The sequence below is a fragment of the Eutrigla gurnardus genome, assembly GCF_963514095.1.
Source record: "Eutrigla gurnardus genome assembly, chromosome: 17".
Lineage (NCBI taxonomy): Eukaryota > Metazoa > Chordata > Actinopteri > Perciformes > Triglidae > Eutrigla > Eutrigla gurnardus.
In genome coordinates, this window is record NC_139928.1 from 7,395,844 (window position 1) to 7,421,698 (window position 25,855).

At 41.5% G+C, this 25,855-nt stretch overlaps 1 protein-coding gene across 2 annotated transcripts in view; it reads left to right on the forward strand.

The window, feature by feature from the left end:
• Window positions 1-25,855, forward strand: part of LOC311027974 (retinoic acid receptor beta-like) — a 110,659-nt gene that overhangs the window by 13,609 nt on the left and 71,195 nt on the right. Inside the window, exon 1 of one of the 2 annotated variants that reach the window (XM_084032207.1) lies at window positions 21,036-21,303. The exons of the other annotated variant lie outside the window; for it this stretch is intronic. Within the exon in view, the coding sequence (XP_083888333.1) occupies window positions 21,147-21,303 (157 nt within the window). The 5' untranslated portion in view covers window positions 21,036-21,146. Of the gene's footprint in view, window positions 1-21,035; window positions 21,304-25,855 lie in introns of those variants that run through there. 2 annotated transcript variants of the gene reach the window in all.

A 25,855-nucleotide genomic window follows, 5' to 3' on the forward strand; every position in this document is an offset into this window, starting at 1 on the left:
AAGAGATAGCATGATCAGGACTGGAGGTCCATCACACAGGCTTTCTTCAGTCTCTCCACTCGCTGCTCAGCTGCAGGTCCAGGGCCTCCACACAGCCCATGAACGGATCCCTGTGATCGAGTGAGTTTGTCTTGGGGGAAGGCCAGCTGACTGTGGAGCCTTTTTTTTTTTTTTTTTTTTAGGTTGAGAGCGCGAACAAAAAGGTTGTTTTTGTGCCGAGGCTGTTCTCTCATAGAGGGGGCCGGGTTAGCTGTGTCTGTTTGTGGCGATGCTGGGCAGGCGGGCTTTGAAAGGCGCTAAGCCACGTTCTCCTGGGTTCTGTAGGGCGGCGGCGGCACCGTGGAGCTCCGGCGACTGATTAACAGCCGCTGGATGTGTGGAGCCGAGGCAGAAAACAGTCGAGGGAGACAAAAGGCACAAGAAGAACAAACAGCTCGGTGACAGATTGATAGTTTGACTTGCAGCAACCTTGTCCTCGACTGGTTCATCATAAACAAAAAGGACGTTAAATGATTTAAATGTGTAATGGCAGACAAGGAAAGAGCAGGAATGATTTATTGACTGGTTATTGAATGAAGTCCTGCATGCAACTTCTGTCAGGTCAATCTCACAGATAAAAACACAACTTTCTAGGCCAGTGAAGTTATTTTGAACGGTCTCTATATCCCCCCTCCGAAAGACTCTAGAAGGCTTTCGTCCAAAAGACTTGACCTGGTGGCTCGTCGGACTGGTTTGAGACTGGAATAGTCGGGTTTATCCATCGATTTTCATGTGTGATGCCATGTGCAGAGATTGGACACATGTGTTCACCATTACTGATTACATTTGTCAACACTGAGTTCACATTAACTCTTCACACAGTCAGCACAGCAGAAGTCAATATGGACCAAAGTCTGGATTCTTTCATTGCGTTGAAACGAAACGAGCACATCTGTCAAAATCCATGAAGTGTTTTCTCCCTCCGACTCAACCACCCTGGACGTCTCTGCAGAAGACTGAAAAGGATCTATATTAGTTTATTCTTTCCCAGGTTGTTGAGATGATCAAATTTTAACAAATGGATCTTTCCAGATTTTTCCATTCCATAGTTTCCAACTGGTTTGACTTTTGACTGTTTCACCTGTTGACCGAAATGTCATACTGAGGTCAGGTCATCAGACAGTGAGGTGTAATTTAAAGGGCCAAAGCCGCTGAGTGGGCCATGGGTGAATGTGATTCTAATGTTCTCAAGGGGAACAATAAATCCTCAAAACATTTGTTATATGGAACAATTTTCTTGTGACCTTTATGTTTGGACCCATTTGAGAACCACTGGTCTGATGTGCATGTGTACAACTCGAAACCTAAAACTTTATTTTCCTAAAGGGGAGGAAGACGAACTAAATGGTGAGCCAAGAATGGAAACTGAGAATTGTAGGAAAGCAGGATTTTTGGAGGAGATCTTTGGCAGAGAAGAGGAGAAAGGTTCACAGTGGAGGTGGGGGTGAGGGGGTGTCAGCCATCCTTTGGGCAGGGCTCTAGTCCGGGTCAGTGCTGGACCTCAGGAAGGCCCTTCTGCATTCCTGTCCTCTGGGTGACCCCTCCTCTAGGGCCGCAAGACTTATTGGAGTAATCAGCCCCTGTCAGCACCTTGGTTATGCTGCATGGACTCAATCCAATAAATGTGAATGGGACGTGTAATAGCACCTGATGAAAAGTAAGTTTGTTTGTACTGAAAGGAGTCCCTGTGAGTTTCCTTTTTGTCTCCTTTTCCGCTCGATGTTTTGCTTTCTCCCCGTGGCCCTCAGTCTGTATCAGGAAGACATGTTCAGTGAAGGTTGTGGAAGGAAAACCAAAGCGTTTTGAATTGCAAAATTGTAACTTTTTAGGCCGTCAAATCTTTATGGTTTCAATTGAAGAGAAAAAAAAACTCAGTATTAAGTTTCAGGCAGATATAAAATTGTATAAAGAGGAGTGTTGATGAAATTCAAGTCGTGTAGTTTTTGTGCTGGGAAATGCTGATGAAGACGCTGACATTGCATCAATATATTGTGAAAACAACTGACAAGACTATATTTTATTTTGTCTCCATTTTTTTTACACAACTTTGATTTACTGACCCCATGACCTTTCCTAGCGTCAACCTTTGGACAATGTTTTTTTGTAGTGTGTGTTCAGATAGAATTAGAGGCTATATTTCTTTTTGACAGCTGTACTGTTTCCTGCAGTTATTTCCCTCCAAACCAACAGTGTTGATGTACACATGTCTGCTGTAGCCAGCTAGCAATGTTTGTTTTGTCTGTTTCGCCACAGTTTCCGAGATTTGAGCAAATTTACAGTTCAGCATCTTTCCTTTGACTTTGCATGCAATCAATTCAGCAATGTCTGAACCAAACATAGTCCTGCTAAATTACTCTCCCATACACCTAAACTCCACTCTTTGGTTTGGTTTTAAACAGTTTGAAACACGTGTTTAATGGACAAACCAAAAAAACTTTACAAATACATAGGAAGGTTAAGGCAACATAAGTGATGAGGTTTTGCAAAAAAGGGTTAGGGTTTTGCTTAAAATGTCTGAAATCACAATAGAGGAGAAGCGAAAGTCCCCTTGCACTTTGACCCCCGACCTCGTCCGTACATGGAGTTCCACAGATGCAACATATTTGCGATATGTCACACACAGCAAAACACATTTCCCTTGAAACAAAAAAATCACAATGCTGTTTCCTTCAATGGGATGGTAATTCTTTCGGAGACAAGGCTGTGTGGGGAGACCTTTTGTATGACTCACACTTTTTCCTTTTTTTCCAGAATTAAATTTTAGTGTTGTTTATCTATTGATGTGCAATATGTTGATATCTCATACTGTATCCAAATAGTATTTTCTTGATACAACACGTCGTATAACAAAGGCTTCTTTTAATATACTGTATGACACAAGATGTTCTGCTGCTAATTTTGACAACTTAATCATTATTTGACAACTTGGGCAAAAGTCCTAACAGTGAGTTGTGTTTTTACAATGCCATGCGTTTCCTTGTGCCTCGTCATGACTGTACGCACTGTGTTGTTGTCGCATTACTGTGCTGTGATGTCGGGAGTCCTTCTCTGCAGACTAGTGGGGAGAAAACAGCTAAAAAGGAGCACCGCTGAAAAGTATTGATTTTTTCTGGCACCGCCCTGCTTAGATTAAGAAATGCCAATACGAGGATTCCACCCCGACTCTCTGGTTCATGTCGAGTTCACATGTCATTTTCTATAATTCTGACAAAATCAAGATGCTTAACTGTGATGTAGTTAGCCATGCTGGGCCGCCCTCGGGCTTTCTGATTGAATTAGGCGTCTGTGTTCTGCCATTTGGTACCAGCCTGAAGTATTCCCAACACTTAATGGGGGCACAAGTTATTTACTGTTTTCAAAGAGGGGATTAAAAAAAGAGAGAAAAAGAGAGAAAAAGGGAACAACGCTGTTGTTCATAAATTCAGCAATTATGAGTCTCTAAGCTTTCTAACAGGTAATGTAATGTTTACTTTATCTTAACAAGCCATGCTGTGACTGTGTATCCGCATTAATACATCTGCAGGTTTCACGTGGGATTTCGATTCTCAGGCAAGTGCAGGCCTGTTGGACTGTTGTAATACACAGACTAGATATTATATCACATTTAGGTTAACTCCACTATTAAGGATACACAAAGACAACGCAGAATTTGATTGAGAAAAAGAACGTGCACTGGGAATGTGGAAAAAGAAAATGTTGAGTAAAACCAATAGATTGCTACAAATGTCCTCATACCATTTTGACTTGCAGCCGTGTTATTGAACATTAAGGATGGCTCTGTTCTGTCCAAGTGTCCCAGTGAACCATGAGACAGTGAGCTATTATGAATGTAATTATAGATGTCGTCACTTACATCGTGTCAAGTTTTAAGGAGTTAACGAACCAACCTGAACCTGAACCTGAACCTGAACCAGCTGGTGTGTTTCAGGAAGCAGGTGTTTTCATTTTCTTAAAGTGATTTTTGTCACGGAACATCTCAGAAAAACATTTTAGGAAATGTCAGAGTTAAAATGCAAAGCCTAAAGTGTCTTCAACTGTGTAGTGTCTCAGTTGTCAGTTACGGGCCGTGTGCACATTTTAATGGTTCCCAGTGGAGTTTTACACCTCTAATAGCTCTATGGAGCAAATTGCATGCAGCAATTTGTCCAGCTCGCTGTCATTACATGGCGTCAAATACCGATGCTTTAGCACAGCCCTCGATGCCCCGGGAGTGTTATATCAAAAACCCACACAGGATGGGGGAGTAAAACAAACACAGGACTTTCAACAAAGTTCCAAAATGTTGTGTAGGTATTTCATAATGTGTGTTTCCGTACTCGTTAAGTTGTTTGTCATTTTACTTAGTTTACGACATTAACCATGTGGTCATAGTTAGATGCGCAAGTGTCACACCTGTGACTCCGAGGGTCCTGACCGAGCATCAATATGTGAAGGGTCTGGTGCGTCTATATAATAATAATAATAATAATAATAATAATAATAATAATAATAATAATAATAAACTTTATTTATATAGCACCTTTCAAAAACAAGTTACAAGGTGCTGTACAATAACGACAGAAATAAAACAGGTCAAATGCAATTTCCTGGCAACAACATAATAAAACCACCTGAGAAATAAAATTGGACTTAAAATTATAAAATCACCCACCCACAACAAAGTAATCATACAATAATGATAAAACAAAATTAAAACAAAATTAAGAGAAGGCTAATCGATAAAAGTGAGTTTTAAGAAGAGATTTAAAAGAAGCCACTGAGCTCGCCTGCATATGTGATGTTGGTGGCGGGAGCACGCCACGATATCCTGCAATGCAGCAGCAAAGGCAAGAAGACGACTGATGTGAGCAATGTTGCATTTCAAATACTTGTTTTTATGGAGGAAGAAAAAAACACTTCTGTAGAGACAAAATTATTTCAAACTTGGCAAAGCTCACTGTGAGGTCACACACACACACACACACACACACACACACACACACACACACAGTTAGTTAAGAAACATCTCCAAAATAAACTAGCCTTCACCCACAAATTGATTGTAAAAAATATTTTGCCTGTCTATGACTTACACAAGACAAATGAGTCACGATGTGTTATGAGCAAGAGTCTCAGCTTTGTTAAACTATGCTGACAATGTCCTGACTCCAGCTTTGCACTTAACACACAGACATGAGATGGATATCGATCTCCTCGTCTCACACTCGGAAAGAAAGTCAATAAACGTACTTACTAAAATGTTGAACTATTTCTTTTTGATGCTTCATGCGACCGGCAACAGAAAACTGGACTCAATTTAATACAATTAACTGGACAGCTGCCTTACAGACGTATACAGTTAGTATCCTGCACAATTTATAGATTACATGTTCTGACGGTTACTTTATGAAACATTATTGTCTTTGCACTTCAGCACGTTTCCATGAGTGGCGGTGCATGCACGTTAGAGATGGCCATCAATAGAAAGAGAGTGGAGGGAGAGATTAGGCAAATGTGTGTGCTAATCCCTGTGAAATCACGGGCCCAGGGGGCGAGGTGTGGAGATAGGCGAGTGCCTCTCTGATCAGACGGGCTGTGGCTCACCATGTGAAGCTGCCTGAATGCCCGGTAATCCCTCCCAGAGCTACAGAGAAGTCCGCCTGACTGATGGGCAGCTCCCCTCACTGCAAACACCAGGCTCCCGCCTCAACAGTTCATCACGGCCACGACTGGGAAGACTACAGGCGGGTTAAAGAGGTGAGGGCTGAGGAGATGCTTTAGTGAGGAGAGATGAGGAGAAATTTGATTTTGCTGTCAAATAGGCGGTGCTATCGCAGCCACGATGACTTCCCTTTGGTCCAACGGTACGCCTTCCTTTCTGGATAGATTTATAGAAGTATAGAAGTATGACATGTCCCATTTTCCAGGAAATAAGGATGAGTTACACTAATTGCATCATCATTATCTATGTATATTTAATTTCTCGCTCTATTGTTGTCAATTGATTGCAACACACCAGTGATTCAAGCCATATCTCAGTCTGAAAAGCTACAACACAAAAAACACTACAAAATGGCTTGCTTGTCAATAAAATGTTTTCCTTCACCTTGGAAAAAGTAGTTTGAGAAGAAAACACAAAAACAAATCTCAACATTCACTTTTCAAATACATCTCACAGTCTGACTCTTTGACGCCAAACCCTCGGGCAACTGAGCAAACTCCGTCTGCTGATACAGACTGAGAGAAAAATATCTAAAAAAGATAGTAGTTTGTCAGACCTATATTTATGTCTCCTTGACCAGGATCTCCGTGTGACTTTTGACTCTTCTGTGAGAGGCAAAGGGGGACTAGCAGGACGTTGTAGTGCAGCCTCGTATATGGGGAACTGATCTGGGTCGTCGGATGGATTTGACACCAGTTAAACAAAGTGTCTAAGTGTCATTTAACAACAACTTTAATATTTCGCTTATCCCCATTGTAGTAGTGGATTTTTAATGTTCATGCAAATCAGATAATGTAAAGATTTGAACGGTTTTGGAATGGAGCTGCCCAATGATGTCATCGTGCTAATAGGATGATATCAGGTAATAAAACGCAATTGTTGTTAACAGATGTCTGATTTATACATTTTCCATTTTTGACGCCTGCTATCTGGTATGTCCCTCAAAGAAGTGTTTGACTCCTTTGTGTCTAAATTGAGGCAAATGAAAGGGAAGTCTGAAAGTTATTTTTCCACCTGAAGCCCCAACTTAAATGTAATATGTCTTCTGTACTGTCTCTGTAAAGGGTTTTGCTGGTCATCCCTTTTTGTGCTGCTTATCTGGTTCTTGGTCACAGTGGCATCAAGCTTATCAAAGTAGCCCAGACGTCCTCCTCCTTACCACCGACCTCCAGCACCTCATGGGGGAATCCCTAATTGTTCCAAGGCTAGATAGGATTTGCACTCCTTTTAGTGTGTTCTGGGTCTGTCCTCCATGGAGCCATTATCTATCAAGGTCCCTTGTCTCCAAGTCAATGTTTTTTTTTATTATTGGGCTTTCAGTCACAATTAAGGTCTACGGTTAACACAAACTTGAGCAATTTAACGTATGTTGTACGACTTGAAAAACCTAAATTAATGAATTTTGAAGAGTTTAAACATTTTTTAAAAAGTGTGCCGACTGGTCCGCTTTTACAGGACCATTGTTTATATCTACACTCTAGCAACCGTGTAGTTTGTCTATAGCCTGACGTTTACTTCTACCGAATGCATTCACGCATAACAAGTCATCTTGCTGTGCCATCAGTATATCAACTTGGTTTTGTAATAGATGTTGTTTCTCCGTTTTAATGCAAAATCCTATGGTAAAAAACCCATTGGCTTGTAGTCAAGGGAACGGTCAGTGTGATGCTAACGTCCTTGGTCATCCTAGAAACACCGTTCCTTATCCTTAGAAATACTGATGTACATTAGCCTGAGTGCTCAGTCACACCAGAAAGAATTAGGGATATTTGCGCACTCTTATGAAAGGTGGTGACGGAAGCTTGGTTTTGCAGTGATGTTTTGCTGTTGTATGTATTGATTTACATACAGTTAATTTCTAGACACAGCTTTGTATCATTGACTCCTGTTTCATTACTTACTGCAAACCAGTAGCTGGGTAACTTTAAAGTGGATTGTGGGAGTCTGAGACCATAGTATCTCGAGGTCTTACTCACAATTGATATTCAGATTAAATTTGACAGCGACTGCTTGCTGTAGCAGCTGTCTTGGTGAAGCTCAGAAATCTGGAAGGAACTAGAGCTAGAACCGCTGCTTCTCAATGTCGAAATGCCAGTTGACGTGGTACGGGCAACTGATAAGGATTCCTCTGAGATGCCTCCCATTGGAGGCTTTCTGGGCAAGTCGAACTAGGAGGAGACCCAGAATATACTAGAGGGATTGCAAAGCCCATCTGCCCTTGGAACGTACACAAGGAAGAGTTGGGAGTTTAGAAAATAACAAACATCTGGTCTACAACACTTAGCTTGTTGCCCCTGCGTACTGGACCTTGGTGGATGGTGCGCTGTAACTTATGTGATCGATGTGTTTGCTTTATTCCTTTAGAGATCAGAGGACTCTTTACAATTCATCCTTCGCTAAGTCCTGCCCCTGGAACACAGACTGGACGATCATAGGATAGTATAGGCAAACTCTGACTAGGTTTCAACAACTATATGTCTCTGCTTCATAGACTGTCATGAAGTTATTTTCGATTTTTCTCATTTTCAGGCTGGTTCTGTGGATTTCCAGTTGGTGATTGTTAAACATTTTGACTGGGGCATGTATGCTACTCATTAGTACTAGAGGTCGGAAGGAAACATTTCTAAAAGTTTACGTTTCTATGTTAAAACCCATGGAGCTAACATTAGCAAAACATTAACATGCACGTTAACTAGCACTTCTATGCTCCGTCATTGCTACTGAAGGTATACACACGCTGCTTTTGTTTTTTAATGATTGTAATAGTGAAAACAGCTTCTCTTTTTCCAATAATTAGATATTTCTTCAGGAAAGAGTACAGTGAGTGACAGTGTGGGCTCCATGCCAGCTCCAAAACCTTGGAGTAGCAGCAGCTAATAAAGGGGTTGGGTTTTGCGAAGGGTCAGGGAACAAATGAGCTTTTATTGTTATTTATAACTAATAACTGTGATGGGGAAATTCACGATGGAGGTGATTCTATTGAATTTACCACAGTTTCAAATGTTGCTTTTATCAGTTCTGCAAAGCCCCTAAGACCTGAGCCCGTAACACTGGGACTGACCAATAGCAAAGGCATGCTGGGAAGTCTGTCAGGTTCAGGGGGAGATCTTAATGTCACAGCTCTGGTCATGCTGTTAAGACTGTCTGACAGCGGATGTCTTTAAAAGTACAGGAGGTGTAATGAGTAATAAGTATATATTAAAAAATAAATAAAAACAAATTAGAAAAACCCATTTACACATTTCCAATAAAGCCTTTGCTGAAGAGTGAACAAACAAATTGAGTTAGAGTGATGATGACATTATATTGCATTATCTTCAATACAATATGGAGGGGGAAAAAACACCCACACACACACTTGTGCACATGTATGTGGCAACACACACTCGCAGATTTGATTGGAAATGAAAATGATCTGTCAGCCAGTGTTTTGCAGGAGACAGAAAAGTAAACAATGGAGGCAGTCACATTAAGACACTTAGACAGAAGTGTAATTACTGCTTCTCCATCGACCCAAATTTCCAGCAGGGGACCCATTGCTGAGGGTACTTAGCTGTTAGGAGTAAATGAGCTCACTTTATTGCCTTCTAGTTTGTAATGGGTCTCTCTCCCATACCTCTGGCCAGCGGTGCACGTCTTTAACCAATCACAATCAGCCCGCACAGTCAATGTTTATTAGCTATTGTCTTGTACTGAGCAGACAATAATGTGCACTTGACTTGAAATGCCCTGTCATGACCACGGGAGGCTTGTGCTTATAACTTCAACCCAGCCCAGTTCAATCTCCTAACTGTGCAGCTGAGAGACAGAGGTGGTTTATTACATCTGTTGAGCCATGTCTTCCACACAGCAGCCAAATTAATTTATTCATACATGTGTTTGGGCTTTTGTTTAGAGTTTTTTGCTTGTCAAAACGTCTACGATGTAACTGCAGCACATACTTCTACTGCAGAGTGTGAGACAAGTTATGAGTCTTTTATGAAGAGGTGCTATGTGTAGCATTTTACTATCAGTTCATTGGGGCCTAATGTATTCTTGGATACTTGAATAAAAGCCACCACGTTCTGATTTATAAAAAAAGGGGTCAAGAAAAGTATAACGTGGCTATGAGGCTGATGCAATATTGGATGCATTGTGAAACAATGTGATTAAATATGACAATAACATACATGGACATACTTGTACAACTGTAGATTATCAATGACTTTGTCAATCCCTTGACTTTTCCCACCAGCAGTTTAAATCCTTCACTTATGCAGAATAATATCTTGACGTCTGTTCGGAGGACAAATGACGAGACTTGAATGCAGTTTTAGGTGCACCAGCTGTGGGGCTGTATGGGATGTGATCAAACGTGGGACAGATATTCATTTTCCCTACATGATACATCCTACTGACTTCTCGTGATAACATCCTCGTTCTCGTCTTCCTGCTCTTGAAAGCAAACAGAGGCTACAAAGAGCAGGGGCAAGCAGTAGGTCAACTAATTAACTGAAGGTAAATGTAGATCTAAATTGTATTTTGGTACTTTGTAATGCTCTGCTTTCTTTCAACTCTGAAGCTTCAAGCCATAAGAAGTGAAAGCAGGGTGGGATCAATGCAATGCTGCCGTAGTGAAGCAGGAGGAAACACAGGTGGATGTCGGTGGTGGGAGATGAGAACCTGCAGACTCACCAGTCGACATGAGATTAACAGATTTACTAAACTGCCTGATGGCAACGTGCAATCTGAGCTGATCCAGAACACACCAGCCCTGAAGTTGTCCGCATGTACACAAGCTCCCTGGCTTTACATGATTCACATTCTTGGGACTAACAGCTTCATGTGAAGTGTGGTCTTAACTATGAGAAATGAAAATGCTACACTTAGCCACGTAAAACCTCGGGGTTGCCTACAGCCACTGAGGGAACAGGTACTTTAGCTGACGGCGAGGCTCATATTGATCGCCCATTAGCAGCTGGTTGTGGTCTCCGCGGGATGAATCCAAATGACGTTTCAGTTTCCTCTAGCGCCATCATGAGGTTGACATTTGTGGTTTTGAGGGAAAACTGGGTGGGTGGACTGACACTTTGACGCTGACCAAGATCTGCAAAGTAAAAACATTCCCATCGGCCTATGTTGTTTTCTGTGTTTACTGCTACTGGGCAAACATTAGCATGCTCAACTCAGATCACTGTAACATCACACCTGCTAATAATGACCACGCCAACATCGTTGTTGTGAGCATAGATGCAGAGATGCATGGACATAATCTCTTTGTCATCATTTTTCTACCACTTGGCTGTCAACCGCTGCTTCGTTTCATCAGTAAAACCTACTTCATCTTAAAAAGAACAGGTTAATATTTAATATTGTCTATACTTTCCCAGACTAACACACCATATGCTCTGAAAACTAAACTTTCTTTTCTCCCAAAAAACACAATTCAGACTTCGTCAGAGAGATGGGAGTGTTAGCAGGATAAGCAGAGGTGGCTAGATCGGGGAATGGGAAGCAGAGAGACAACATGCAGGAGAGACAGGTAGGCAGAAACCACAGGAAGGTAAAGGGACCTGAGGCGCAGGTAAACACACAGTTGGATTCAGGTTATTGAGGAGGAAACACCTGAACTAGAGCTTTGACATGGCCGAGGCACCAGTAGCACACAGGCGACCTGAAGGCGAGAGCTGGTCTTTATATAGTGCAGGAGCTTGATGGGTGGACGGGTCTCAGGTGTGCAGGCAGATTGGCAGCAGGAGTGAGACGGAGAGCCACGCCCACACAAACACACACAGACAGAGTGAGAGGACAAACAGGGGACCGGATTAGAAATACAAGGGCGGGGTAAAGAGCACACTGGGACTGAGGGACCACGACAGTATGAGGATTGATATCAATCTTGTCTCTGCTTTAAGTACAGAGGTGTGATCAGGACATGGTTAGCTGAGCTAAAAATGACTACCAATACAATTTAATAATGTTATATTTGGTTTGATCAAGCCTTGCATGGATACAAGGGGACAGGTTTGAGTACAGGTGACCCTGTCCTTTCCGCTACACTTTGCTACCGCCCATCAGCTTGCTGCGTTCTCTTAAATGGAGCACTTGAAGCAGTTCAGCATATTTGAAGCTGATTGTATGAGCCCTCCGAAACCACAACTGATCCTGCACACTCCTTTCATAACAGTTGACAAGCAAGTTAGTGTGTCGATGTGTATGGTCATACATGCAGTTTGGAATACGGTGAAGCTGTTTCAACACGGATGTCACTCGCCTCACACAGTCTTTCTCGTCCCAGATACAGCCTCATGAATTGCTCATTTTTTGGTCGTCTTCTCTCGTATTCACTCGTTACGTAGATAATTTGCATCTGAATTTGGAGATTCACACAGCTGGCAGCAGTTTGACCTGCTGGAAACAGCTGAGGATAGAAATCATCCACCTTGATGTGATTGGAAAGCAGCTCCCAACGGCATTCAAACGGTCATGTGAGCAACAAGGAAACACAAACATAAACCAAAGCTCGAGACTCATAGATTTATATAGTTATCGACCAATTTATATTACATTGCATAGCTGCATTGTTTGTCATTTCCACAAATAGCTTTTGGTGCAATAAATGGATTATTTTGGACAATTATCTGAACACTGAAAACATTGCTTCTGCTGTTTCAAAACATTTGATCATCCCTTTAGTACCTGTAATTGTTCACATCACAGTTTAGACTGCTACACATCACAGCTTTCCTTTTTACAACCTCAGTAATAGAAAACGTGGACTATTATATTGTAGACATCTTAAATTTAGTTCAGGGCTATTTTTCTGGATTACAGCATATTATAATCCCATTAGAGGCACTCATTTTCTTCCTGAATAATCCTGATAGGAGTAAAATAACATGTGATTAATGTCCCTGATAACACCGTTTACACAATGAAAGTTTTAGAATCTATTGCATTAGATTTTGTTTTGGGCCAAGGAACCTAAAATCCAGCTGTTGAAGGAAAACATCTTAAATTGTGGAATGCTGTGTAATCTCTCGCTTTCAGCTGGCACTCTGTTGGCAGCCAGTTCTCGTTGATTCGGTTCGCTCGTTGTTGTCCATCTGCAGTTCTTTAGCCCTCTCTTTAGTTTTTAGATTCTGCGATCCCGTCTACATTATAATCAGCAGTGCAATCGTATCTAAAAGTTTGTTGTTTTCAAGTCTGTTGAGAGTTTAAGGTGGTCTCATGAAAAGGTTTAGCTGCAATGAAGAAAGAGAAAAGGGGTCACCAAAACATCTGCTAGGGACCTCAGTATTCATAATTTATTTACAATCTCACCGTTGCACAATATCATATTCTCCTTAATGCCAAAGTGTTGGACAGACAGACCAACGAATCAATGCAACGGCTGAACTAACCCCAATGTAAACCCATCTGCATCATTAGTAGATGTCAGATCAGCTGACATAGGTCGGGATGGGTCAAACCAATGTAGGACTTTCACCCAGGAAACTAAGTCAGTGTTGACTTATTTTACTGTAGTTTTGTTTCTGCTTCTGTACTTATGTAGCACCGCTACCAAGTACTTTTGTTGCATAAACGTAACCAAGTACTTTTGTTGTCTAAACCTAACCAAGTACTTTTGTTGTCTAAACCTAACCAAGTACTTTTGTTGGCTAAACCTAACCAAGTACTTTTGTTGTCTAAACCTAACCATGTACTTTTGTTGGCTAAATGTAACCAAGTACTTTTGTTGGCTAAACCTGACCATGTACTTTTGTTGGCTAAACCTGACCATGTACTTTTGTTGGCTAAACCTGACCATGTACTTTTGTTGGCTAAACCATAACCATAACTAACTGACTACTTTTGTGGCACAAGTGAACCCACGTTGGAAGTCTGCAAACTTTCCTGTGAACATGGAGGATTATTTTAAAAAGACACAGCATGTAAAGAAGGGAAACTGACACGGTGTCTCTGTCATGTCCACAAATGACACCAGAGGGGAACCTTGAGCATTGTAGTTAGAAGTGTAGGCCCACTGACCAAGCAGCGGTCTTTGACGAGGCCTAGCCAGGCTTCCAGCATCGCCCATGGATCCATAGACATGGACAGGGACACGGGGAAATGGACTTCTTGCGGGACCAAGCTTTTTTTTTTTTTTTTATCAAGACAAACCAAAGCTAAGACAAGAAAAAATGCAATTGCAGTATCTTGCATCACAGTTGTTTACTGTAGGCGGAGCATTATCTCATCCTCTTTCAATTGTATTAAACACAATTTACTCAACCCTGATGCGTGTACTAATGCTCTGTGTACATCCATTGTGAACCCATGTCACAGTGTGTGGAGTGCTGTAAAAGAGGTTTATGAGGTCACCTTTTATGCTTAAGACCTTCAGTGTGCTTTTCCTGAATTGCAATTTTACAATAATATAATAGTTTATGGGGGGGAAATAGCTGTCCATAACAGATCAACTCACAGCATTGAATGTGTGTTTTTATTCTTGTTGAAATGTATTATTGTCTGAGCCCTGTGCAGGGCTAAAAGGAAGGGGACTTACTGAGCTTCCCCTCAGGGTCAGGGGGGGTCACAGGGAGCTGGTGAATTGGACTGGAACTGACTTCCTATGTTGTTATCAGACGGTGGCTAAACCAAACACAGACACACAATCAGTGGAAAGAGTTGACGGTGCAGTATTAAAGGTGTCTTTAAATATCAGTTGGACTTTAAAGGTACCCTATGAAGTTTTTGACCACTACTAGCGCTATGGAACAATCTCTTGATTCACGCTGCCAGTTTGATGTATTCATGAGTATGTGTGCTGTAAATGTGTTTGTATTATTGTGTTTTTTAATTAATTATAATTTTTATAAAAAATAAATAAGAAATACTGATCCAAGATCCCCTCTCTTCGTGTCCCATGATATCCACCATGGTCCACTCTCTAGTTTTTTTGCGTTCTGCTCTTTCACTTCTTCTTTTGATGAAGACTGTGAGATGTGATTGAAAGCACAAGGACAAGCTCGTAAGTTTAAGTTCAAGTAAAACTTCCTGCTTTGTGTATCCTTCGCAGTGTCTTTTCCATGTGGGGAAATTTGACTTTTTCTGTCTTTTTGTCCAGGCAGCAAATATAACACACTGCATACAAAAACATTTTCAAACTTTTGGATGACTGTTTGTCGAAGTGAGGATATGTCTTTCTGCTGAAAGATGGAATATACGTTTTATTACCAAAACAATGAACAAATGATAAATAATCTTTGCTTCTTCAGGCTCAGCTTCGTTCAGTGAGCCCAGAGGAGGAAATGCTCTTTGAATGACAGAGCTGGACCAGAATAATACAGCAGCTTATGAATAAGGTTTTTCTTTTTCTTGTGTATTTTTCTTGACATTGTGATGGATAAATATAGCATGTGTGCATTTGATACAAAATTTTATTTTGGAAGGTCCATTTTTGTGGGTGCAATTTTTTTTAAACTGCTTGCAGTGATCCACTGATGGATGGTTCATCTTTAGCTGTAAGTGACAATATGAATCAATGCTTTATATACAACCTGAAAGGAATAATGTTGATCCTCTGCCTGCCCACACCTCTACATATACTCTACACAAACAGATGACACACATTTTTAAACCTCATACATCTGTGCAATTCAATTTAAGATTTAAAACATTCCCAAATGGGAAGGTATATAAGATTTTATGCTAATGAGACACACCGAAATTAATCCTAATCTTCAATTTCACTCTGTGTATCGTGTTGCCTGCACAAAGGCATAATTCCAACTCACGCTTTGGATGATACACAGCCAGAGTGGAAAATAGATGCCACGCAGCTTCAATTAAATTACCAATAGGCTAAGTGCAAGTGTAACTAAATATAGCTGTTTGAACGGGGTTTGACCCACAGATGAATTGGGGCTGACCAAATTCAGCTCCGCTCAGAAATATGATATGAAATAGGGGTTTGTCGTATGGAGGAATTAAAAGTGTACCTGAAGCTGCAGATTAGGCGGTTACGTGATCCACTTTGCTGCTTGTGTCGACGCTCGGTATGGAGCGTAAATAGCAGCCGCTGCACGTGTGTCGTCCTCGGAGCTGTCAGGCTTTGCCCGGCCTTATTAAATGATCAGCTACGCTGTGTATTGTCACAGCCTGGTGAGTTCTGGCAGCGGCGGCCATGAGCTGCGGAGCACTGATGCCAAAAAGCGGCTTATCTTGATGGATGGGTTCATTATCACCTTCTAATTACAGGTGGATTTTCAGGTGTATTCATTACCCGCACTGACCGGGGTTGTGTGTTCTCGTGTGTGTGTGTGTGTGTCCAGGGGTTACTGTTACATCGGCTGAACTGCAGGGGGTCAGCTGGTGTGTGTCGGGGGGGTCCAGGGGTTCCTGTTTCAGCTCTGCTGTAGGCTTTCTGCAATATTCATGAGCTCCGTGGGGATCAGTGTGCTGTGCAACGCTCAGGCCGCCTCTCCCTCTCAAACTGCCTTCTTTGCTCCATCAAACACTATAACAAGTGTTTGTGTGCATCTGGGAATTTTCAAGTAGGTTTATGATGTTCATATTGAAGCCGATGCTGATATTATCGGATTGAAGTTGTGGATTTTTGGACCCCCAATCTTTTAAATCAATAGGCACTATTTTTTAGAAGAGAGAATAATAATGGGGAAATAAGGAGAAGGTAATCAGTTTGAAAAATTTTTTAGGCCACTTGGGGGTGACCTGCCATTATAATTCACTCTCTTCTAGCTCTGATTTGGTCTCTACCAACTCCTGCCGAAAAAACATATTACTAAATCCTCCACTATGTTCACCAGCTAAATGCTTGTTTGGAATGTTTGGAACTAAGCATGTAGTGAACAGTGGACTTTTAGAGGGACTCTTTGCTGAAACAGCTGACTGCTGGATCTTAAAACCACATCTTCGGAGATGTGAGTGTGAACAGAAACCAAAAGCTAAACAACAAGCAGAAACTTGCTACAAATTGTCGTTAAGGCCAGCGGAGCTGCAGGTTCAGGTCATAATCTGTCAAAGCAGATTAGTAAAAGGGTGAAGCAGAGGTTAAGATCTTTAAATGTTTAGGCCCTAATCATTTAGGTAAAGGCTTCAAAAATGCTCCATCCTAAATTTCCTCTAATTGAAATGTATGAAAAGACCATCCCTGCTTTAGCGAGTCTATTTAAAACAGTTGTCAACAACCTACAGACCCAGTAAGGTATCACAAGATACGTTCACAACAAGATGTGTCGACTAGTGTCAAAAATGTGCTACCTATGTGAAATACTGGTGTTTACTTTTTACCTCTTTGGCCCTCGTACTGTTGATGTGACAGTTAGAGAAGTGAATATCACACTTTGGTTATACTGCTCCCTCACTGTTCTTCAGCTCAATCGATTGGTTAAAAAGGGTCATATGAAAAAATGGATCCAAACCACTTATTTGTAAGAGAAACCATATTACTGTCGAAACTGTGATCAAAATACTACAAACTGCCGATAAGTCTTAAAACACTTTGAAAGGCTACTGAGCTCATTCCTTTTATCTGGCATGCGTTGTGTGTCTGTCTCGCTCTATCTGGTGACAGTTTATTCCCAGATCTCAGCCATTAGTTAATAATAATACACTTTTTTTTTTTTATATGGCACCTTTCATAACGTTAAAATGCAGCTCAAAGCGTTTAACAAATCAACAACACAGGCATTAAAACAGAGACCGAGACACTTGGGCCCCCATGACCTGTCAGCGCATACAGTGTGAGGGCCCACAGACCCTTGGTGTTGAAAGAGTGAGCCGACCACTGGGATCATGGAGCCCTTGGACTTAAAGCAGGATCTCACCACGAGGGACCCTGGGCCCATCAGCCCTTCAGGCATAAGCTAACCACTATGGCCCCCAGGGCCAGCAGCACTTGCAATGTGAAGACCCTCAGTGCTTGAAGTGTGAACTGACCACCAGGTCCCCAGGTGCCTCAGGGTGCTTATAGTATAAGCAGAAGCAAAACATCCAAACATTACAAATCCACCAGAGTAACCCAACAACTGCTCATTATGCCGTCATCGCACATATGTTATGTTAAATCATCACAAATGTGGCGGCTGTTAAATATGGAGCAAATTTCAACGAGCCTACTTTATTATACTGTTGGGTGCTGAGTTCACAATAAACATCATTATAGGTCGATTTATACTTTTGTATTAATAGCAGTAAAAAGAGGATGAGTATAAGCAGAGCATCATGTGATTACCATAATGTGCATTTGAGGAGGTTGGATGGTTTTTAAGCTGCTGGACAATTGATGACAAGATGATATGATTAATCTGCGATTATAACCGGCATATTTCATCAGTGCATCACAGTGTGATTCACGCGTTACTGACTCGGCCCTGAGGAAAGTGATGAAATGGTGGAGCCTGTGTTTGTGTGAATTCAGCTGACTTTCACTTTCCTGTGACTTCATTATTCAAACAAAACAACAATAACAATAATGTATTCCATCTGTGGCCGTGGCAGGACTGTAAAAAACCCGTCAAATCAAAAAAGTCAGGCCAGAGAAGATAATTGGTCGGCCTGCCTGTCAGTCAATGTTTACTTCCTGATTGTGCACTCTGCCGATCTCGAGCGGGACTTTTTTGATGCATTCAAAGTCTCTGTGGTTTTTCCAAATTACCTGCTCTGCCTTTAACTAAATTCAACAAGCACCTCTGGGTGGTTGAAAAGTCTGTTGCATCACAATAGAGACAATATATTCAGGGGAGAATATGTGAAACAGGCTAAAATGTATCTTTACATTTGCATAATACATTGTTAAAGAATTTATTTTCACTTCTGTTCTTTTACTCAAAATTAAAATGACAAATCTGCTACTTTGGATTTCTAAGAGTCCGATTGATTTACTATATATTTGGTTGTAAATCCATGTCGAGGCAAATCCCTCAGGAGCTATAGTATTGTGATTGTCACAGCTGTTGCTATCAGCCACATTCAGACCAGCAGTGCTAATAAATATGTTACCGCAGCCAAGAGAGCAGAGAGTGGTTTTAATGTTGATCAGATATAGACACATAATATGACTCCATCATGAAACTGCCTTTTAATAAAAAATAGAGGACTTTCTGGGTACGTTGAGCCCAAATAACATATAATGCATATGCTTATGGCCTTATCGTGATTCTAAACAACCCATTTGATGAGTTAAGCAGATTATCAGTTGGATCTTTTAGTCATCTCTTTATTTTACAACTGAACTCAGGACTGGGAGTTTTTAAACAGTTATGAATGTGAGAGACGATAAGTTGGAGCTTCCATATTTTTAGACAAAATAAATAAATTACGTTTTATTATATATATATATTTGCCACTATAACCTTAAAAGTGCTGCATTTTAAGTACTGAACTTCATTCAGAGAAATATGTTTTTCATTTTTAACATGTTTGTATTCAGACCAGAGGAAAAGTAGCAGTACAGAAATACTCTGTTACAAGTAAAAGTCCTCGGCTCAAGTAGAGACACGGAACAATAATCAGTAGACTGTATTACACAGTGAAAAGTGGAAGTGCTCATTAAGCAGCAGAATGGCCGCTTTTAGAGTGTTATATTACTGGGTTGTTGTGGCGGCATTTTATGTCGAAGCTGAGCTGACTTTTAACTGCTTACACGCTGTTGGGTAGTTTAATCTGTAACAACACAACACACGTCATTGTGTTTGAATGAACCGTGTGTTTTGTGTGACGATCAGAATAAGGATCAATGACTACACCCACTTTGTTTTGAAATTCAGGACTTTGCTCTAATGTCCAAGTGTGTGGTGTATATGGCCTTATGCAACAATGATGTAACCAAGTGTGTCTGTGTCTGAAAGATCACGGTCATGATCCAACTGCATGATCTTGGGGTTTTGGCCACAGCCCAGACTGTGAAATGTAGTGTCGTTAAAGTATAAAGTGGCAGAAAATGTACAAGTACCTCAAAAACTGTGGTCCATATTCATAAAAAGCATAACCTCAAAGTTATTACTACTTTTAAACGTCACAAAATTCTAAATTCAGGTTAAAGTGGCTGTTTGAACTTTTCTTATAAAAACAATTGCAGTGCAGATCTAGTGTTTTATTAAGATGGTTTAAGAGGCATGAAAAGTTGCGGATAAACTCGACAGTTGTCATATTCTAATTGCAACATTCATAGTTATAACTAGCAGTCAGACTCATGTGATTCTGTCACATTTTGTCTCGTTGCCTTTATAGCTCCGCATCGGTTTAGAGTCCAAACGTATTGCACAGAGGTCAACAAGCGGGTTATATACAGTTTGAGTTGTACACTGTAATGCATTACAGCCATGGTACAGCATTATATCCCTCCATCTATTGCAGCAAAACGCGTTGTATGTGACTTTGTGTCATTTTAGTGGAGAGCAAACATGTTCTAGTAAAAAAAATAAATTAAAAAAAATAAATGCAAAAAAGGAAAAGCAAAGTTCCATCAAAAATTTGGAAATAATGTTTCCTTAAAATTAAATGAGTGTGCAGTTGACAGACTTTTTTTATATATATATATATATATATATATATATATATATATATATATATATATATACATACATACACATTGGCCATGTATCAGCAGCAGCCTTCATAACAGTTCTTCAGCTTCAAATAAAAGAAGCCTCCTTTCACATTTTTTTTCTCTGGTCGTGTGTTCTGTTCTCTCCAAGAATGAACAAAAAAAAAAGATCTTTTATTATTTGTCCGCCTGCGTTTCTTCTCTCCGCCTTGTTCCGCGCTGCGGAGCTGCAGTGATGTCAGCCCGCCTGGGTCATTTGAAGGTCAGCAGCCTCGGAAGGGTTCACACAAAGTTCACTCGCATATATTAGGCAATTCAATCTTTCATTCTCGGTGGCAAAACTAGTTTGGAATTGAGCTGCACGGCAGGACGGAGAGCCCATTCGTCATCGGAGAGGAGAACGCGCTTTTAAACGCCGTCCGTGTTATTTTTTTTTCCTTTTGGGATAATAGAAAAAAAGAAAAGCTCCTCCGGTTCAGGCGGGCTTTGCCGCTGCTGGTTACCGGGACGGTGCGCTTCAATGAAAACACGTCGGGATATTATTATTATTACTATTATGACGGAGTCCCGTTCGCACGTCCGTGGCCGCGCGCCGGTCGGACACGGCGCGAGAAAATGTCAAATGAGCGTTTAGAGAAGACGCGGAGCCTTTTGGTCCGAAATAATTCATGATTCCGGTGCGGGACGAAGGAGAACAAGAGGAGCCAAATCTGCTGTGCCAAGAAGAAGAAGAAGTAAAAGAAGAGGAGGAGGAGGAGAAGGAGGAGGAGGAGGCGGAGGAGGGGGGAAACAGCGGAGTTTGATGGAGTTGTGTGCGCTTATGCCGGTGATATTTATCCATAACGCACAAGACTAGTTGAGCGACGCGCCGTCACCATGTTTGACTGCATGGACGTGCTGGCCGTGAGTCCCGGGCAGATGCTGGATTTCTACACGTCCAGCCCGTCCTCCTGCATGCTGCAGGAGAAGGCTCTGAAAGCCTGCATCAGCGGACTGGCGCACAGAGAGTGGCACCACCGCCGGAGCGCACACTGTAGGTCCAACTTCTCATCCTCTCTTATTGTTGTCGCTGCTGTTGTGCTGTGTTGGCTCGCTTGGAGCCGTGGAGGGTGGTGCTGGTGGTGCTGGTGGTGCTGGTGTGCCAGTGCGGGCCGAGTCCGTGATCCACACCATTCACAACAACTTGCCATTAAAAGAAAAAGGGGGCCCTCCAGGTGTGCTAATTACTCGTAATGTCTGTTTCTAATTCAGACTACATGAGGGATTTGCCCTTTAGGAAGTTTGTTAGGGGGGAACTCTTGGACGCATGAACGCATCATAACAATAACAGTATGACTGGCTCCTAATAACACATGGGAGATGTAGTTTTGGAGTGACAAAGTGTCATTTAAGTGTTTATTTTGGATGTTGGATGTCAGTATAGAAACTTTTCTTTCCTTCTCCAAACGTCATATTTCACCGCCGCGCGCCCTCGTAAATCCTCAGCAGTGGAAGCAGCCGCGACCTGCTGATGTATGCGCTTGTCTCAGATCGGATCGGTGGAGTTCAGAGAGCAGCGGGGGCTCGGAGGAATGCGGAGAGTAAACACACCACCTTCCCCGGCCGCACATGACAGGAGGGGCGGCCTGGCGAGCCGCGACCTGCGCTCCGTGACACTGATTTAGATAAATGACCCCGTCGACTTTTCCCAACAAGATTATCTCGACTGCTATCGGAACACGTCAACCTCTCGCGCTGTGAATTGGCCGAGGCTGATCGATGGCTGCGTCTAGAGCTTTTGTCCAGGAGAATAAGTGGATGCTTTAAAGAAAAAGAAGGAAAAAATAAGAAAAAAGCAGCTGCATTCCCAAAAAAAGTAAAATCTATCAGAACTGATCAAATCAGTATTGTGATAATGAAGAAGTGCATAAAGAATACAATTATTCTCTGATTTAAAAACAGCTGATTAAAAAAGGTGTTGCTACACTTAAAAACCACCTTCAGATCCGGGTCACTTTCATCCATTAAGCGGGTGCTCATCAGGCACTTGTCAGTGTTTGTTTTTCGCTGTCGCCCCGCTGCTCCCCTGATTTATCCTCATCTGATAATGACCAGCCTCCAGCTGTCATTCCTCAGGAAGTGTTTGCTCAAGGGCACTCAAGTCAAAAGAGGCTCTCGCTGGTGGAGGGAAAGTTAAAAAAAAAAAGTGAGAGCTGACACCTTTAATGCCCCGGCTGCTGCAGGTTTTCGGGTGTGATGAAGAGGGTTTTCTTGAAAAAAGAGACAGAAAAGTGCAACTGACTTAATTGAGTCGTCTCTAGACATGTCAGAAAATAGTTCCCAGAGTGCAATGTGGCATCTTTAAATTGCTTTTTGTATGTGAAATTACTGTCACAAAGAACATATCAACCAGCAAATTTGTGGCATTTTTTTCTTTGCTTGCTTAAGTTTTTATTTAAATTTATCTGAATTGAGATTAATTTTCTGGCAGTCCACTAACCGATTAATCGTCTAATCATTTCAGCCGTCTGGTCCAATAATAAAAATACAATAGTGTTTGTCTTCTTTTATGGTAATCCTGATGTTAAATAGTGGATAAGGCTTGTGCGCAAAAATAATAGTTTTTGTTTTTATTCACGTCATGTGTAAACCGCTAAATGTATGAAAATGCATTTGAAAAATCCGACACATTTTTGTAATTTTCACACTAAAGAAAATGTGATTTCGTCCTCACAGATGAACCTCTTAACTTTCATTTGTGTCCGTATAACTCTGATGCATTATCATCCGATTTCTCAGACAGCCGTAGTCAGGATTTTAACATCACCGAGTCCCCCAGAACACCCGACAGCCTCCTCAGAAAACAATGTCTCACATTTGTTTTCCTGTTTGGGATTTTCCCCCATATTCAGTTATGCCGTTCAGGGTTGAATCATATTTTATGCAATTTGAAATTCACACGCATCGTCACATGTATCATAGCTAATTTTATTTATTTCTTTACATCCACATTTTTAAAAGTTTTTCCCATCATCAATTCTCGGAAGGGCACGTGGTCAAAATCCACTTATTCTTGTGTTTATTATGAATTGCTCATTGTTTGTTGACGTCTTCCAAAGCAGAGTAGAAATGAATGGCAATATATTGCCTATAAGTGCGTGTCCAGGTTTAGTTAAATCCTTGAAGCAGTTACCTTAGAAAAGAGAAGTTTAACTTCAGTAATTATTATTAGCAGATCAGAGGAGAATAGAATATTTCTGGCTTGATTGTGGTCCGTAAAAGATCAACTTCAGTTGCTTTGTTACTTCTTGAATAGACGTATTTTTGCATAATTTGAAGAGCTCTTTAAAAGAGGAATTCAGGTAAAACTGATTAAAAAGAAGACCTCCAACTCCTTTTTAAACGGTTGTGGAGCAGCTTGTTAAAGTTGTAGACGGACTGCTCTCTTTAACGGGGCAGTAACAATACCGAGGTCGAGACAAAGACCTTCCATACCCCCGCCCCCTTCCCTTTTCTGTCTCCACACTCTTATTTACTGGCCTCAACATGGACCTAATCACACAAACTGACAACAACCCCCATGTACCCTTAAATTGTAGGATGTAATGAGAATAAGTGGCATTGCCCCCCTCACAGGAAAACGACCTCCCCAGCGGTAGCTACGGCCCTGCATGTCATTGTTAATACTGACAAACGGCAGAGCTTGCTGGACTCCTATATTAATTAACCTGTTTCAGTCCTCCTAGAATTCAATTAAAATAAAAAATAAAGCTGGTGTGGCCTCCCGGGGCTTTATTGTTCGGTGTACGTCGGTTATCTGACATAAAATGTAATTATGGAAGCAGGAGGTGTTTTGATTGATCGTGCAGTCAGACAATCGATATGCTCGCGAGCCCAAAAAGGAGATACTGTTACTACTAGATACTGTGTTTTTCCAGCGTTTTTTTCCCTCGCTGCCGCGTCGGACCGGGCGACCCCTGCCCATTTCCTGTTTGAAGAAGACACTGTTTGATTTAGACTTTGATTCCAGAAAAGCCTCTCTCAGGGTCACCGAAATGTTGGTTTATTAATTTATTTGTTCGGGATAATGGAAACCTCATGGGTGTTAATTAGCCGCATTGACAACGAGCCAACCATTAATGCACTTCCTCTTCCAGTTTAGATGCTAATTAAGAATGATCAAGGACCTCCTTTACAACAGATGAAATGGGGCTCTGCGGCTGAGGAATGATACCCGAGCTCCGCACAAACACACAAATGAAGTTCGCACTAAAAGCATCGAGTCATTTTATCTCATCAAAACAAAATCCTAAAGCCATCAGACGAATGAGCGGGGAAGGCGATCGTCGACAAACGCCGCCGCCATTGTGACTTAAAAAAGACGTGAGTGCGGCGTTTCCGGTGCTATGCGTATGCGTGCGGCCGATGTGTGTGATGGGATAATTGGGGCCTTTTTGTCTTCAAGGCTTAAGCGCCTCTGATATGGACATGAAAAGCCATTAGCACAGCTTGCACACCAAGCTAATTTAGTGGGCGTGTGAAATGAAAGGCGGATGGGGGGAAATAAAAAGCGATGTACAACAGTGAAATGAAAGGAGAGCTCTCTGATGCCAGGCGTGTTTAATCGACATGATTAGGACAGTCGGGGTCCCAACAGGGTCGCGCCGCTACCGTGGGTCTGGGATCGTTTCGTGTTTTGCGTTAACATGTTTCACAGAGTCGTAGTAGCAGCCTTAAAAAAAAGAAAAAAAAGAAAAGCTGCTTAACGCTGATATATGTGTGTTTTAATCTGGTTCCCGTGGAGAACTTTACTTTCAGAGGATTTCATAAAAACACTTTTTTTGGCATGAATGCAACGCAAAGTTTATTTGCACAGCACCTTTCCACAACAAAGCAATTCAAAGGGCTTTAGGTGAAATCTAAAGAGGCATTAGGACAAGATAGAAAGGCAATATGAAGTGAAAACAGCTGTAAGGTTGTATAATTAAAAATGCAGGCAGCAGTAGACTTCAAGCTCTCTGGGAGTTTGTTCCAGATAGAAAGACGGTGAGCAGACCGGACCCAGACTGGCTGGGAGGTGTCGGTGGTAATAACATTAATGATCGGAACTAAACATCTCAGACTTCTGGTCTTTAGCATTGCGGATCGACGTTTAATTCTTCTTTGGCAACAAAAACTAATTTTCAAAGAAACAATCAAATATGTCACTGAGGTGCCACACCACAGAGCTCCTGCTTCATCCTCTCATTTGTTTCAATTCATTCAAATCTTCATTAGCAATTTTGGAGGGTTGTTTTATTCGTCTGTTTTCTCAGTTTGTCCCGACATTAACCATCTGAGGAACAGCTTCAAACCAGCTTATTTGCATATTAATTATGGATTGCTTGTTGCCCATAACAACCCAAATATTTTTAAGTCTCTACGCCGAGTAGAAACAGTTTGATGAGTGGCAAAACATCCTTTAAAAACCTTAGAAACGGCCTCAAACATCAGAAAAAACTCCTCATTTACATACCTTAATACAACCATATATTTTACATATTCTTTTTAAAAATAGGGAACAGCTTGAAGCTTGAATTTAATTATTACGATGTAATCACCAATGC